The 18,058-nt window shown below is 42.8% G+C and overlaps 1 protein-coding gene across 1 annotated transcript in view; it reads left to right on the top strand.

The window, feature by feature from the left end:
* The window catches only part of UGCG (UDP-glucose ceramide glucosyltransferase), a 42,067-nt gene that overhangs the window by 10,888 nt on the left and 13,121 nt on the right, over positions 1-18,058 (top strand). Inside the window, exon 2 of the mRNA XM_066256524.1 lies at positions 13,049-13,190. Within this exon, the coding sequence (XP_066112621.1) occupies positions 13,049-13,190 (142 nt within the window). The remainder of the gene's footprint in view (positions 1-13,048; positions 13,191-18,058) is intronic.

Below are 18,058 nucleotides of genomic sequence, written 5' to 3'. Positions count from 1 at the left end.
GGCAGGGACAGCCCGGCAGCAACATGCTGTGAGCGCTTTCCCCTCTTTGTCCTTGAGGTGATGGGCCTTCCTTACCTGAATGGGATTTGTTTTTTCAGTGATACTAGCTCCTGATTTAAAATATAACTTAGAATTCCTCAGGAAAAGTGACACATATTGAAATTTTACTGTGCTTTCTATCTCGTGAAAATTGCTCACTTACCTTTCAAGATCATTTTATTTTAAAAAAAATGAAACAAATTAAAACAGTTGACTAGCCATGTAGGAAGAGGTCCATTCATTTTTCTATCCAGCGTGTTCCTATAAATGTAACAAAACCAGATTTCTGAAAATCAGGTGAAGGTCGGTACATGTTACGCAAGGAGATCCTGCTCTAAGACAGCTAAGAGTATTATTAAAATTCCAAACGCTGTTTCTGTGGGTTCTGCTGGCTGGCACGTGCTGCCACTGATGGAGCGCTTCCCAGGCTGCGGGGTGGGGCCTTCCCTGGGGCGCCGAGTGGGAAGGCTGCCTGTAATCTTGGCTGTCGGGCCTGTGCTGGGGTGGGTGTGGCGATATCGCTGCTGCGGACAAAACAGAACTGGAAGCCTTCAGAACATCTCCATACTACAAAGTGGTATTGTTTGGATTACATAGTAAACAGTAATTACTTTGTACGTTGTACCCTACCTGTACTTTTGTATATTGTACCTGTGGAAGTTATCTTACCTGTCCGCTCTGCTCTGAGGGTGGCAGCCTCTCCCTCTAGCAGAGCCAAGTGAAGGGGGGTCGTTGTGGCTGCAGAATCCAGCGTGGGGTTTTTTTGGTTTTGTTTCTGTTTTTTTGACACAGTGAGAGAGAGTCAGAGAGAGGGACAGATAGGGACAGACAGGGAGAGAGATGAGAAGCATCAGTTCTTCATTGAGGCACCTTCGTTGTTCATTAATTGTTTTCTCATATGTGCCTTGATGGCGGGGGTGGGGGTGGGGGTGGCTCCAGCAGAGTTAGTGACCCCTTGCTCAATCAAACTAGCGATTCCACGCTCAAGCTGATGAACCCACACTCAAGCTGGTGACCTCAGGGTTTCAAACCTGGGTCTTCTGCATCCCAGTCCGACGCTCTGTGCACTGCACCTTCGCCTGGTGAGGCCACAATCCGACGTTTTGAGTCCGACTCTGAAGACAAGAGTTAAGAGAGGCCAGGATTGTGCAGCACCTCTGTGTTAGGGTTAAATTAACCCCTGTAAAACTCATATTCCCCTCACCCAAACGTTTTGTAAAGATAGAGTTAATTTGCTTGCTATTCTCTCTCCCAACAGCTGCCTGGCTTTCACTTTGAAATGTAGCAAAGCTTGCATTGGGGAGGAACCTGGCCATTGGGGGAGCTTTAAATCACAATAGCTGTTTGTGAAAGCAGGCTCACAGACTCAGGCCCCCAGCTGTTACTGGGACACTGACCTCTTGGCTGTCTTCAGGATTTACCAAGGATACCCAAGTCTGTGCTACATCAAAGAACTTGTGTTTCTGCAGCAGAATTCATTTTGTTAAGATAGTCACTAAGGCACAAGCACCATCATATGCTAATCTAAGTTTGCCCAGGTGCACGAACCCCCATGCCAGCAAATTCCCTCTATCTAAGGTCCCCTCCTGCAGTTCGGGACTGACACCCTTTGGTCTCAGTCTGTTTGCGCCCAAGCGATTTTTAAAATAAAACTGCCTTTTGAAACACACCAGCCTCATGTTTTCGGTTCATCCCGTGGTTTCTGCCTTTCACTCAGCCCAGCTGACCACCCATCTCATAGTTTGAAAGGAGAGCTCAGTTTAAAAAAAGAAAAAAAAGTAACAGGTCCTTTTCAGTAGATAATAATTTATAAAATTTAATGTTTCTCCTACATTTTTGGGTGATGTCTATAGAACTTTAAATTGGTTCCTAAACAGTTGGTGTAATATATATAAATATATATATTTTTTTTTTACAGGGACAGAGAGAGGGATAGATAGGGACAGACAGACAGGACACGGAAAGAGATGAGAAGCATCAATCATCAGTTTCTCGTTGCGCGTTGCGACTTCTTAGTTGTTCATTGATTGCTTTCTCACATGTGCCTTGACCGTGGGCCTTCAGCATACCGAGCAACCCCTTGCTTGAGCCAGCGACCTTGGGCTCAAGCTGGTGAGCTTTGCTCAAACCAGATGAGCCCATGCTCAAGCTGGCAAGCTCAGGGTCTTGAACCTGGGTCTTCACATCCCAGTCCAACGCTCTATCCACTGCGCTGCCGCCTGGTCAGGCAGTTGGTGTAATATTAACTTTGACTATAATTTTACCATAAATACTGGATGTAATTGGATTGGAATTTTGTGTTAAATGTGTTTTCTGCCATGTTTTTTACTTTTTAAACCATCATTTGGGGCTTTTGATGATTCCCCTCCCCCCCTCTAAATCTTTCTTAACACACAAGAGTTGGTTTTATTTATTTACTTATTTTTTTAGGAAACACCAACATAATGGCCTAAAACTTAAATATATATGAATCTTTAATGTATGGATTTCTAGTTCTTCCATTTTAGCATATAAGTCTCATCAGTGTGCAACATCTCTAATTCTCTTATCAGAACTCTGATAATTCAGAGAAGTTACATTTGGTGGAAAATGTCCTTAAAATTAGCGGAGTTATTACTATTTTTTTAATTACCAATAACAGCTGTGTTTACTTTGTGGCTGAATCTCATTCGTTTCTCACAACAGCTTTGTGATGTAGGTATTTTTATGTACATTTAAAAAACAAACACACAAAACTTGGGGGTAAAGAAGTAACTTGCCCACAGCTAACACAGCTGTTAAGCTGGTGTAGAAATCCAGGCAGTCTGCCCTCAGCCCGGGCCCTTCAACCTTCGGAATATACTGCCAGCGAGGATCTGAAAATAACCCCGGAAGTAATCCATGGGGACGGGCTATCTGGATAGGCATTTCTACAATTGCTCCAAGGTCCTGATAATTGGCAGCATTTAGATACCTGTGGAGAGAGCCCCGTCCTCATTCTCTCCTACACTCTTCCCCATTCTCACACCTCCTCTGTGTTTCTTCACGGGCTTCTGATTTCCATTCCATCCCATAACTGCTGATCTTTCCAAGAGTTTCCACCTCAGTCCTCAAATCCTCCGGTGATCTAGGCTTTCTAGGTCTCTGGGTCACAACCTGCTGCCTGAGTCACAACCCTAGAGATTCTGATTGAATTGTCTGGGCATCAGAATTTTTTTTTTTAAAACTCCCACAAGTGATTTTCCTTTGTGCAGCCAAGGTTGAGAGCAGCTCCCCTCTGCTTTTCGTCCACAGTGGCAGCCCTCACCTCTTGGCTGCATTTGATATTCCATCTAGCCCAGGACTCGCAAGTCATCACTTCATTATCTTGCCCTACTTCATATCAGTCTGCCCTCTGATCTTGAGCCCATCTCGTGATTTACAGCGTCTGTACTTTCAGAGTCCCACAGACGGTGACCGTGCAGCCTCATGGGCTGGTAACACTGCACATTCACGGTCTCGGGTCTCAGCCAGGCCCACAGTGTTGCCTACCGACTTTCTTTCTGAATTGAGCTCCGTCACCCATTACCTGCACGACCTCTTCTAAACCTTCGCTGTTCTACCCTCATGTTTGTCAGAGTACCAGAACTCCCCTACTTCACACTGTGGATCCTGGCGTGACATTAATTATTTTTTAATTGAATTTTTTTTTTTTTTTTTTTACAGAGACAGAGATTGAGTCAGAGAATGGGATAGACAGGGACAGACAGACAGGAACGGAGAGAGATGAGAAGCATCAATCATTAGTTTTTCATTGCGCGTTGCAACACCTTAGTTGCTCATTGATTGCTTTCTCATATGTGCCTTGACCGTGGGCCTTCAGCAGATGGAGTAACCCCTTGCTGGACCCAGCAACCTTGGGTTCAAGCTGGTGGGCTTTTTGCTCAAACCAGATGAGCCTGCGCTCAAGCTGGTGACCTCGGGGTCTCGAACCTGGGTCCTCAGCATCCCAGTCTGACGCTCTATCCACTGCGCCACCGCCTGGTCAGGCCTAATTGAATTTATTGAGGTGACACTGGTTAACAAAACTAGACAGGTTTCAGTTACCCAGTTCTACAACACATCTCTGAACACTGCATTGTGCGTTCACCTGTCAGTCAAGTCTTTCTGTCACCATTTATCCCCCTGTACCCTCTTCCACCTTGGCCCCCTCCGCAGACACAGTCTGTTGTCTGTGTGAGTTTTCTCTCTTTTTTTCCTTTTCTTTTTTCTCAGTCTTTCCAGCCCCTTCAACACCTCCCCCCACCCTCCTCAGCTGTCAGCCTGCCCTGCCCTCTGTGAGTGATGCTACTCATGGGATTCCATGTCTGCCTGAAATCCTGTGGTACTTGTCTTTCTCTGACTGGCTTATTTCACTTAACATAGTTCTCTCCAGGTTCATCCATGCTGTCACAAAGGGTAAAATTTCTTTCTTTTTAATGGTGGCATAGTATTCCATTGGGTATTACCTCTCCTTTTTTTTCTTTTTTTTATCTTTTAACTAGCTCTTTTCCCTTACCATGTATACTCAAGTATTAAAAGTTAAAAATAATTACAGGTTACACTGGAAACCCCTTCTTCATCTAGTTAGTCTTTGGCCCCTTTACTCACTGTCAGGTTCAGGAGAAACTGGTGTTTATTCACTTACCACTACTCACCTCCCGGTCATGTACTTCGGAACCTATTTTTATCTACCTACCCCTGCCCAAGGTGCTGTGAAGGTTACCAGGTACATAGTCTAGTGGACATTCCAGTTTTTGTCTTGATATTCAATGTTGTTCTTTCCTGAACTCTTCCAAAACAAAAGAGCCTAGCCAGATAAGTCCTTCTCTGACTTAACTTTCTTCCTATCTTTCTACTTCTCTGGTCACTTGCTTACTCTTAGGCTTCTTCATGCAATACCGGTTCTGTGATAGGTTATATCGATTTGTGGCCACCTGCTAATGACGTGTTATACCTAAGAGACTTAGGTATATACCAAATTGTAGATAGCTCTTGTATTTTTATCTCTAGACTAACCATACCTTCTGAGCTCTAAATATTTATTCATTCTTCATTTACTCAGTTTTTAAAAATTAAGAACATACTGTGTATATCATTGCTTTGCTGAACCCTGGAGAATTATTATAGTATGTCTTCAGGTGTGGTTCATTGCTAGCCTACATCAGAATCATTTGGGATGTTTACACAAATGCATATTCATGGGCTCTGCAACTGGTCCATTAAATTGTGATTTCTCCCTGTGGGCACTCTGTATACTAATTGTTGAAAAACAGTAGTCTTCTGGGTAAGAGACATTGCCACTTGATGTCTTCATTGTAACTTGGGTGTTCTCAGAATAATGCTTGTCACTGCCTCCCATCTCTTGTGCCCAGATGTTACGAAGGGCACCACTAGTTAACCTCAACCCGAACCTGAGTCATTTACGTGCACCCCTCATTCTCCACTCCCCTCGTTGCCCATTGGCCAGGACCCATGAATTCTGAATTCTTTCTTTCTCGTTTCATTTTCTTGCTACCTTTGTGCACCTGTCTTTATCTTTTGGACCTTTATAATGTTTTCCCTTGCCTCCCATCTCCCCGCCTCTACTTTATTCTCCTAACTTCTGTGAATACAAAAATGACCCTTCTTCCTTCCTGATAGTCTTTCATGGTAATTTCTTGCCTATTGGATGAACTATAATCCTTTCCAGCCCGGTTCAGTGAAGTAAGGGAAGAGTTTATTTAGCAGAGATGAGTCTTAAAGCAATGCTTCTCAAGCTCGCATGTGCCTGTGAGTCGCTTGGAGGTCTGTTAAAATGCAGGTTCTGTTTCAGTAGTTCTAGGGGTGCGGCCCAGAGTGAATTTCTAGCACGCTTCCAGGGGATGCCAGGGCCGCTGGTCCGCGGACCACACTTGGAGTGTGTAAGTCTTAAAGGACCACCTCCTAGGAAAAGGTAGATGCTTCCTTTCCCCAGTCGCAAAGTGGTCTGAACCTAGAGTCTGTATCACACTGCATTGATGGAACCTTGTATAGAAGTTGCTTCTGTGCTAGAGGTGGTCGACGCACGTGTGAGAACCACATCTAGTCTAAACACATGAAAATGCTGTGATGTTCTCACACACACAGATACACACACAAACACACATTTACACTCACACTCACACACTCTCTCTCATGGCTTGAAAATAAAGGAAAATCTCCAGGCCCCAGAAATGAAGAGGGAGCTCAAAGTAGTGAGTTGGCCACACCTGCTCATTTTAATCCCAGTGATGGTTCTGATTTGGATTCTAATTATTGATTTTTCTTCTTCATATTATCATATTATTATTGATTATATTTCCCTGGTTCTTCGCATGCCTGGTGATTTTTTATTAGCTGTCAGGCGTTCTGCATTTAACTTTGCCGGCTGCTGGGTAGTTTTATATTTCTGGACTTGGACTCCATCTCTTTGTTTCAGGGGTATCTGCTGGGCTCTGCCCGGGTTTCCCTTCCCTGTACCCTGGCCTGGGAATGATCTCCAAGCAGTAAGCGGGGTACTTGGAGGGCTCACCTCATTTATTTTCTGAGTCTTAGGAATCACTATCCCTCTTTACCTGATAGCAGATATCTTAAAAACAATTGTTTCCTATATTTTGTTTGATTTTTAAAAATGGTTTTAGGTGTGAGAGTAAACAGTCCGTTTCTTCATCTCATCCAAAAGTTGAAGTGCTGGGTGGTGGGAGGGAGGAGCCAGAGTTTTGGTCCTTATGTAACGACAGAGACAAGACTGCAGACTGTGTGATGGCCAAACACTGGAAACTTCCCAAATGTCCATGGACAGGAAGGAGATAAGGTGCAGTGGATTAATACAAGAAATAACCGGGCTGTAACGAGAGGGAACGAACTATCACGAAATGTAACCACAAAGATGAATCTCATAAACAGATACATCCTATGGGGTTCCACTTAGACAAAATTTTAAAACCAGCACAATTAGTCTATGGTGTTAGAAGGCAAGATAGTGGTTACCCTTCAGGGGAGTAAGTAGAAGGGGGGCTCCTGGGGTTCTGGGAACACTGGTTCTTTTTGTGTGTGTGTGTATTTTTCTGAAGCTGGAAACGGGGAGAGACAGTCAGACAGACTCCTGCATGCGCCCGACCGGGATCCACCCGGCACGCCCACCAGGGGTGACGCTCTGCCCACCAGGGGGCGATGCTCTGCCCCTCCGGGGCGTCGCTTTGCCGCGACCAGAGCCACTCTAGCGCCTGGGGCAGAGGCCAAAGAGCCATCCCCAGCGTCCGGGCCATCTTTGCTCCAGTGGAGCCTCGGCTGCGGGAGGGGAAGAGAGAGACAGAGAGGAAAGAGGGGGTAGGGGTGGAGAAGCAAATGGGCGCTTCTCCTATGTGCCCTGGCCGGGAATCGAACCCGGGTCCCCCGCACGCCAGGCCGACGCTCTACCGCTGAGCCAACCGGCCAGGGTAGAACACTGGTTCTTGATCTGGGTACTGGTAACATGGACGTTTCACTTTGAGTTGTATACTTATATGTGACTTTATGTATGTTATACATCAATTAAAAGTGCTCCCCCACTCCCCCCCCAAAAAGGGGAAAAAAGGTCAGGGCAGTAAGCCAAATTCACGACAGGAAGGTAGAATGGGATTCCCAGTGAGGATGTAACCTGAAACTGAGGGAGTGCTGTACCCAGGATCCCACCTGGTCTGGGCTGAGGCTAGAAATGGGCGCCCAGGAGAGGTCGGTGCCCTGCGTGGGTGCAGTGAGCCCAGTTCACACTGTAGGTAATGCAGAAACCGTGACCTGGGAGACTTAAACAGAAGGGTTCTTGGAAAGCAGTAAACCTTGTAGGGCCCTGTCAGAGCCACTCATAAAACTGGCCAATTAGAAGGGCAGCACCACTATGGCCACTCTTAAGCTACCAGGCAAATGGTACTATCATCAATTCTCTCTCTCTCTCTCTCTCTCTCTCTCTCTCTCTCTCTCTCTCTCTCTCTTTTAAATTGAGAGGTGAGGAGGCAGAGAGACAGATTCCCACATGTGCCCCAACTGGGATCCACCCACCCAGCAAGCCCTTTACTGGGAGATGTCTTCCCATCTGGGGCAAGGCCATGGTGCCACTATCCTCAGCGTGCAGGGGTCAACTTGTTTGAATGGCTGCAGGTGGGGGGTGTAGAGAGGGAGGGGAGGAAGGGGGAGAAGCGGATGAGGGCTTATCATCAATTCTCTGCACCATGACCCTGAAGAGGGCTCCATTGCTGTTGGTGAGTCAGAATGAGTCTCTGATAAAAATAATGCATGCTTGATATCAAAAGTTCTCAAGGAAGATGAAACATATCTGTGTTAGCATTCAAAGTGAAATGTCTTTTTGAAGAGGGGAAGAAAGGAGAGACAGGATCAGCCTTTGACTGTTTAGCACTGTTTAAGCTATCCTCCTCTTTCATCTAAAACCATGCCAAATGCAGTACGTCAGTGGGCGAGGTTTCTCTGTAATTGGTCGTCACCGCACCTGCCCGTTCTGGGACAGTTTTATCATTCAGTGGGACCAAGAGATAAAAATTCTCAGACTCTTCCATGACATCTTGTCTTTGCATCTCATTCTCTCTGGGCTGCATTATGGATAATTTCTTTAAATCCAAGTTCCTGTTCTCCAGTTCTCTTTTAATTTGGCAATCTATTGTTTTACCTATCTGTTGAGTTTATAATGTCAGTGATCTTAACTTTCACTTATAGACATTGTGTGGTTCTTTTCATATACTCATGGTCACATATGATGGTCTCTCTCATTCCATCTTGTGGGTTTTGTTCAAGCAACACAGGAAGTTTGCATCCTGGGTTCCAAGCCATGTGGTTAGGTGTTCTCCAGAGACTTTTTCCTTGTATTCCTCTTTACTCAAGACTGAGTTCAGAGGGGAATTCGGGGGAGAGGGGATGCAATTGGGGCAACACTAGAATCTATGTAAACACAATAAATTAAAAAAAAAAAAAAAAAGACTGAGTTCAAGCCTGCCCTAGTGGTGGCACAGTGGATAGAGCGTTGACCTTGGATGCTGAGGACCCACATTCGAAACCTCAAGGTCATTGGCTTGAACGCCAGCTCATCTGGCTTGAGGGTGGGATCATAGACATGACCTCATGGTTGCTGGCTTGAAGCCCACGGTTGCTGGCTTGAGCAAGGGGTCACTGGCTTGGCTGGAGCCCCCCCCCCCCCCCAGTCAATAGGAGAAAACAATCAATGAATAACTAAGGTGCTGCAACTATGAGTTGATGCTTCTTATCTTCCTTCCTTCCTCTCTGTCTCTCTCAAAAGAAAGACTGAGTCCAAGATAGGCAGCATCCCCATCTTTTCTCTGTGGGCCAGAATTTTTCCACTTTGTTTTTCAGGGATTTCATATTTACACAAGGTTCTTGGGACAGATTTCCTATGATTCTTGTCTCAGGTTTGTCACCATCTCTAGGTCATTCTAACAGTTGGCCCCAGGGCAAGCAACGGCTACAGCACTCACTGACTTACAGGTGTCTCCTTTCTGTCTGGAGGCTATCCTTTATTTCCTCAACAGTTCAGTCATGTATTTGAAAGTATGCTTTTAGTGTACTTGTATTTAAAAAGAGGGAAGAAAAGTATAAATATTATACAAGGATTTCTATACAGAGTGGGGCAAAAGTAGGCTTACAGTTCTTCTGGAAAATAATATTATTACATATATAATAATACATATATACATTACATATATAATAATAATAACTACAATAAAAATAAATTACTGAGCCTGACTGGTGGTGGTGCAGTGGATAGAGTGTCGACCTGGGACAGGAAGGTCCCAGGTTTAAAACCCTAAGGTCTCTAGCTTAAGTGTGGGGTTGCCAGCTTGAGTGGGGGGTGGGGGGGTCATCAACATGATTCCAAGGTCAATGACTTGAGCTCAAAGGTCACTGGCTCAGTTTGAGTCCCCCCCCACATGAAAGCACATATGAGAAGCAATCAGTGAACAACTAAAGTGATGCAACTAGAGTTAATGCTTCTCATCTCTCTCTCTCTCTCTCTCTCTCTCTCTCTCTCTCTCTCTTAAATAAGTAGATAGATAAATTAGTGATCATGTACTTGGATGGCCTGGTCAAATTGCTACGAAAATTTCTTAAGTCCTTTCTCTCTATTCCTTCTATGGCAGACCAGTTAAAAGCACCTCGTGTGCAGGACCGCACTGAGCAGCACTGCTGTAGGTGCTGCTCCGCTGTGTCGGGCATTTGCTGTTTTAGATTTGAAATCGATACACCATCTTTTAACCCTTTGAGTAGTGAGTTTTTACATGCTCGCTGACCCCCAGGAGTGAGTTTCTTTTCAAAAAATGAAATTAGTTACAGTTTTATTAACTAAAAATGTTTGTTGGCTAACCAATTTATGGAAACAAGAAGAACATACATTTACCTTTTTTTAATGTTGCCTTGTGTACGATCGTACTCTGGATGGTCAGGAGGCATGAGGACATACATGAACGTTCTTACTACTCAAAGGGTTAAATTTCATGTTGGTTTAGATTTCTTTCCATTGTAGGTAACCTGTTCTCTTTCTGCAGAGATGTGTGTTTGTATGGACTTACTATGTACTACATCCCTGCCTTAATTAGCTGGGAGCAAGCCTATGGCTGACTGCTCTGGGTGACAGTACTGGTGTACCTCCACGAATCATTCATACATTAATAGTGTTTCATTGCAGTGTTATTTATAGTAGCCAAGATTTGGAAGCAGCATGGCTGCCCATCAATAGATGAGTGGACAAAAAAACTGTGGTACATTTACATAATGGAATACTATGCAGCCATAAAAAAGAAAATACTATCTTTTGCAACAGCATGATGGACTCGAAGAGTATTATGTGAAGTGAGCCAGTCAGAAAAGGACAAGTACCATATGATTTCACTTACATGTGGAATCTACTGAACAAAATAAACTAAGGAAATAGAAAGAGACTCATAGATACAGAGAACAGACTGACAGCTATCAGAGGTTATGGGGATTGGGTGTGAAAAGTGAAGGGATTAAACGAAGAAAAAAACTTATAGACACAGACAATAGTGTGGGGATTGCAGGACGGAAAGGGGATGGGGAGGGGGAAGAGGGTAGAGCAGTGACAGATGGAGACTTGACTTGGGGTGGTGAACATACAAGGTCATATACAGCTGTTGTGTTGTGGAATAGTGCACCTGAAACCTGTATAATTTTATTAACTAATGTCACCCCAATAAACTCAATGAAAAATTAAAGAGTATGTTTCATCAAACCTTGATCTTCTAGAACAGGGGTAGTCAACCTTTTTATACCTGCCGCCCACTTTTGTATCTCTGTTAGTAGTAAAGTTTTCTAACCTCCCACTGGTTCCACAGTAATGGTGATTTATAAAGTAGGGAAGTAACTTTACTTTATAAAATTTATAAAGCAGAGTTACAGCAAGTTAAAGCATATAATAATAATTACTCACCAAGTACTTTATGTCAGATTTTCACTAAGTTTGGCAGAATACATCTTTATAAAACAACTTACTATAGTTAAATCTATCTTTTTATTTATATTATACTTTGGTTGTTCCACTACCGCCCACCATGAAAGCTGAAACGCCCACTAGTGGGCGGTAGGGACCAGGTTGACTACCACTGTTCTAGAAGGTCTCATTGGTTGCTTTTCATACTATTAAATTAGGACTGCTATCTAGCTGCCAACCAACAATTGGCACATGCCATTGATTTCACCGATTGTAAATATGAAAGAATGTGTGTCTTAAGAAAGCTTGCAGATAGATGGCCTCATGATTGTTCTAGCCTCTGTTGGGAGCTTGGAGACTTGCCTATGAGAAGGAGGGAGGCACCCTTTGGTGACTTCCTTTAGAAACTTTTCCACTCCACTGAGTGACATCTCATTTCTATATTGTGACAGCCTGACATTAACTGGGGCACATTCTCTCTTTTCTAGTGGCATGATTTCCCTCATTAGGAGCCTTGTGCTGCAATACCCCTGGGGTGGACCAGTCCTGAGAACCTTGCTTAACTTCTCTGTACATTGGTGGCACTGATAAATGTCATTAATAGACATTTTTCTCATCACTGAGATTTTTGTTCTTTCTTTTAACCTCACCCTGACCCACCACTGCCACTTGGAGCTTTTGAATATTGGGGGTTCTGCTAGTGAGCCCGTTTTCTTGCTTGCCCCGTAGGCAGCTTGATACTCCTTTCAGTCATGTGTTATCTGGACCATTTGTCATACAGATTTTCCTGGTGACCCTTCCACATTTTTCTGGTGCAGATGATTTTCCCCCATAGATTTTATTGTCCTTTGGCCAGTTTGATGGCAGTGAGGGAAGAAGAGCAGTTAATATGTGGTCTAACACTGGTACTCATTTTTTTCACTACATACTTAGTGAATGTCTACTCTATGCCTGGCATGGTCCTGGGCACTCAGGGTACAGCAGTGGACAGCAATCTTCAGTTCCAGCCTTCATTGGAATGTTCCTTCTGATTCATTCTGGTTTTCCTAAACTGGAAGCTTCCTTGGTTCTTCTTGACTTCAATTTCAGATATCCCTTTAGAAAAATGTTAAAAATAATTTAGTGTCCCTGACTGGTGGCTCAGTGGATAGAGCATTGACCTGTTGTATGAATGGCCTGGGTTTGATTCCCAGTCGGTACTCAGGAGAAGTGACCATCTGCTTTTCTTCCCCTCCCTCTCCTCCTTCTCTCCTCTTCCTCACCTGCAACTCAGTTGGTTCAAGCATAGCCCCTGGTACTGAGGATAGCTCAGTTGGTCTGAGCGCATCAGCCTCAGGTGCTAAAAATAGCTCGGTACTTGAGTACCAGCCCCAGATGGGGTTGCCAGGTGGATCCCTGTCAGGGCGCATGCAGGAGTCTACCTATTCCCTTCCTCTCACTTAAAAAAAAATTAAAATAATTTAGCTTAGATTTTACTAATTCTTGGTAACTTGGTCCATGCTCTGTATAGATTTAGCACTAATGTGTTCTCCAGAAATAATGTATACGCCGTTTGCTTTTTAGCCGATTGCACCTCAACAAGAAGGCAACGGACAAACAGCCATATAGCAAGCTTCCAGGTGTGTCGCTTCTGAAACCACTGAAAGGAGTGGATCCCAACCTCATCAACAACTTGGAAACATTCTTTGAATTGGATTATCCCAAAGTAAGTACAGTGTTGTTCTAATTACAATATAAGTGGGCTAGGCCCTGGCTGGGTGTCTCAGTGTGCTTCAGGTCACAGGTTCAATCCCCAGGGAGGGTGCCTACGAAAAGCGATCAGGGAGTGCACGACTAAATGGAACAACAGGTTGATGCTTCTCTCCTTCTCCCTCCCCTTCTGTCTCTCTCTCTCTCTCTCTCTCTCTCTCTTTCTCACCCTTCCCCCCTTTCTCTGTCTCTTCCTTTCCTTCTCCCTCTCCCTGTCCTCCTTCTCTCTTTCACTCAAATCAATGGAAAAATTAAAAATAAAAATAAAGAAATGGCCTGATCAAGCAGTGGCGCAGTGGATAGAGTGTCGGACTGGGATGCGGAAGGACCCAGGTTCGAGACCCCGAGGTCGCCAGTTTGAGCGCGGGCTCATCTGGTGTGAGCAAAAAGCTCACCAGCTTGGACCCAAGGTCGCTGACTCAAGCAAGGGGTTACTCAGTCTGCTGAAGGCCTGTGGTCAAGGCACATATGAGAAAGCAATCAATGAACAACTAAGGTGTTGCAACAAAAAACTGATAATTGATGCTTATCATCTCTCTCCGTTCCTGTCTGTCTGTCCCTATCTATCCCTCTCTCTGACTCTCCCTCTGTCTCTGAAATAAATAAATAAATAAATAAATAAATAAATAAATATTTTAAAAAATAAAGAAATGGGCTACACCATGCTTCTCTCTCTCTCGGTAAATACTTAAAGAAGCATTTTGACACTGTATAAGGTGAAGGTATGAAGAACCAATGATGATGTCAACCTAAAAATTTATGCTGTAGGAGCAGGAGTCATAGGACAGAAATGGGGTGAGGGAGGGATGTAGATTCCTTTGCTAATGTCCTGAGTGTTCATCTGGATTAGAAATCTCTTGAGTAAACCACCTGGAACTCCACAGTGTTAAGTGCCTGGAGGTTTGGCTATAAAATCTTGTTTCACGGGAGTTCCGTGTGAACAGTAGGAAGAGGAGGAAGCGAGAGTGAAAAAGCGTGTTCCTGGGTCTGAAATGGGAGGCAGGACAGCTAGAACTAAACGGAAATCCCCTTGAACATCTGGCATGAGCCAAGAAGAGGTTACAGTTAGTGGTGAGGTGGGGCTTCACCATACCTCGGTTTCCGTTTCTCTGTTTTTCTCATCTGTTTGTATGATCTGTACACAGTCTCTGTAAACGCAGTGTTAAATTCTCCCTCCACTGGAGAACTTCCAGGGGGTGGGACTTTTCTTGAGATGGGAGTATGTATTCTTTTTATCTCTTCCCTTTAGTTTCTTTGGAAAAATTGATATTCCTTGATTTTTGTAGTTAGTTTTCTGCAGCTTTTTAAATTGCCTGTTTGAGACACTGCTTTTGAAAGCACTTCCTAGTGGCGGTCCATCACTTATGGGAAGGACATTTCTTTCCATTTCGATCTGCTTGATTTTCAGTCCAGATTATCTGTCCCTCTGTGACTCTGTTCACTTGCCTTAATTTTTACCCTGATTGCCTCAGTTTTCTCGGTAGCATTTGCCACTTAGAGACTCTTTTCCTTTTATTTCTGTAGCCAAAGTAGTGAGAAGGAAGATGATAGGCCACACTTCTCACGGTGGCTGGTTTTTATGCTTTTCTTTTTTCTCTTAGCCCTTATTTTTCTCGGCACCAATGAGAGGTACAGAAAAGACAGGCATGATAGCCTCAGTGCAGCCCTTATTACGTATACAGACATGAGTATCATTCAGTTACTTTTTAGTGTTACCACTTTCAGAGTTTTGGAGTCTAGGTATTTAAGCTAATTTGAAACCAAAAAATTATATATATATTTTTCTAGTTTATGGGTGTTAATATATGTTGAATAACTTTAGAGATCTGAGTTACATGCATTGGTTAATTTATCCAGTAAATTAAATAATTTTTAAAAATAAGGAATGTATTTCTTTAATTCTTGTTAGTATTTTTTTTATTAATTTTGGGAGGGTGACTTTTTTATTATTATTAATTTTAATGGGGTGACCTTGATAAATCAGGGTACATATGTTCAGAGAAAACATCTCCGGGTTATTTTGACATTTGATTATGTTGCATACCCATCACCCAAAGTCAGATTGTCTTCAGTTGCCTTCTATCTGATTTTCTTTGTGCCCCTAGCTTCTTCCCCCCCAAGGGTAACATTGTTTTTTGTTTGTTTGTTTGCTTGTTTTTAAGGGTAACATTGTTAATGACAGTAAATGAGTGTCAGGTGTGCAACTTCATAATGCATCCTCTGCATTGTGTGCTCACCCTAAAGCCTAGTCTCCTTCCGTCACCATGCATTAGACCCCCTTTCTCCTCTCCGTCCTTTCTCTCCCTCCTTTCCCCTCTGGTAACCACCACACTGTTGACTGTGTCTCTGTGTGTTTGTTTTGTTTGTTCATTTGTGTGCTTCTTGTTTTATATCCCACAAATGAATGAAACCATATGATTCTGGTCCTTTTCCATCTGATCTATTTCACTTAACGTAATACTCTCAAGATCCTTCCATGTTGTTGCAAATAGCAGTCTTTTATTTATTTTTATGGCTTAGTTGTACTTGCTCTTTTCTTAAACTCAGCATGCAAAAATTGGCCTTTTTTAATTCAGGAAGAATTAATATAAATAAAGTTAATTGTAAAATAATCTTTGCAATAAGAAAAATGGAAGTTTTTCAAGCCCCATATTATATGAATTAATACAAAGGAGAATTTATTTTTATGAATGAAAGCATTTTCATTGATTATGAGTAAATCTCAGAGCACAGCTAAGAATCATGAATTTATACTTGTGAAACTTAATCTCACATTTCAATTTTTAACCGTCATCCTACTCTTTTTTCCACTAAAACACTTTTAAAACCTAATCAATGAAATTATCCTGCTGAAGCTCTTGTGAGATTCTAGTCATGGAATTTTAAATGGTTGCAGAAGTTAGTATGGGTTTTAATTGTAGTTAGAGTTTTTAAAAATAACTCCAGGAACATATGTAGCCATTAATTATGAACATTTGGGATGAATCAATAGTTGATTTCTTATTCTGAATTTTTAAAAATTATAATTCGGGATTATGTCAAGAACTCTAGTCTTCACTTACTTGAATTATGTCATCAAGCCATTTACATCGATTTAGGAGAAAGTTATTTTGATACTTTTTTATAAAATGAGTAACAGTATATGCAAAGAGTTGTTTTTATTCCTTTTTAGATCACAATTTTATTTTCTAATTATAAAAATATTGTTAGCTGTATAAATAGAAATTTTAGGACCCTAGCTGATTTGCACAGTGTATAGAGTGTCAGCCTAGCGTATGAATGTCCCAGGCTCAATTCCTGGTCAGTGCACACTGGAGAAGAGAAGTGACCATCTGCTTCTCTCTCCCTCCCTCTCCCCCTTCTCTCCCTCTTTGCCACCTGCAGCCAGTAGCTTGTTTGAGCGTCAGCCCCAGGCACTGAGGATACCTCGGTTGGTCTAAGTGTGTCAGCCTCATACAATAATAATAGCTCGGTTGGTTTGAGCATTGGCCTCGGATGGATCCTTGTTGGGGCACATGCAGGAGTCTGTCTCACACTATCTCCCCTCCTCTCACTTAAAAGAAAAGAAATGAAAAAGCAGAGGAAAAGTACAAAGGAATTTTCCTACAATCTAAAGGAAAATGTCGATTTCACAGCATTTTATTTGCTTTCTAAAAAACCAAACACAAAGGCAAAGGTTCCACAGCAGACTGACGTTAACCACTCACTGAAACGTCACACAAATCTGAATGTGGACAGAAGAGTCGTTTGTCTCACCAAGGACACATGTAGTTGTGAAATAAACATTCGTGTGACTGCCAGGTCCATTGCACTTCACTCTGCATTTTGTCCAGTGTGACCAGTGTTTTACAGAAGTATGAAAATGTTTTCATTCTGAACATAGTATTTTCTTCCATTATTTGATTTGGAAACATTTTAGGCCATTTGGGGGAAAAAATGGAACATACGTTGAAATTCTGAAATTTTCTTTCTTTCTTTATTTTTCAGACAGAGGGACAGATAGGGACAGACAGACAGGAAGGGAGAGAGATTAGAAACATCAATTCTTCGTTGCAGCACCTTAGTTGTTCATTGATTGTTTTCTCATCTGTGCCTTGACCGGGGAGCTACAGCAGACCGAGTGACTCCTTGCTTGAGCCAGCAACCTTGGGCTCAAGCTAGTGAGCCTTGTTCAAACCAGATGAGCCTGCGCTCAAGCTGGCAACCTCAGGGTCTCGAACCTGGGTCTTCGCGTCCCAGTCCAACGCTCTATCCACTGTGCCACCGCCTGGTCAGGCCCTGACATTGTATTTAATTTTGGACATGTGTGAAAGTTACGCTGGTACTTGTTTTGAATTTCTATGTTTAAATTTCAGTGAGATTATTACTATGCACATTAGCTTGAAAGAACTCTGTGATTTCAGTATCTTATAAATCCACCTAATATTGATATGTATTGCTTAATAAAAAAAATTACTCCTTGGGAAAAAATATGTAAGAATGAAAAAGTGATAGAGTTCCTTTTTCATGAAATGGAGAACTCATTTGTCATCAGCATAGAAGGCGTTTGAGGAGAGATGGAGCAGTGGCAGGAAAAATCTGTCATCTGCATCTCGCGCGGTTTGATGGCTTTACTTCAGTGAACTCTGGTCTTACGAGGATTCGCTAAGTTAATGATCAGAGTTATTAACAGAGTGAAGCAGTTGTAATTAGGATTTTTTTTTCTTTTTTTGCAAACACAGAATTGGTTGAAAGCATTACACCTACAGTCAGTGCATGTTTAATTCTTTATTGCCAGTGATGTAGCTATCCTTAAGAGGAAATGTTGTTTCACTGAAGAGTCTT

Source organism: Saccopteryx bilineata, chromosome 2 (assembly GCF_036850765.1).
Source record: "Saccopteryx bilineata isolate mSacBil1 chromosome 2, mSacBil1_pri_phased_curated, whole genome shotgun sequence".
Lineage (NCBI taxonomy): Eukaryota > Metazoa > Chordata > Mammalia > Chiroptera > Emballonuridae > Saccopteryx > Saccopteryx bilineata.
The sequence above is the reverse complement of the archived record's forward strand: the minus strand, read 5'-3'. Positions and strand labels throughout refer to the sequence as shown.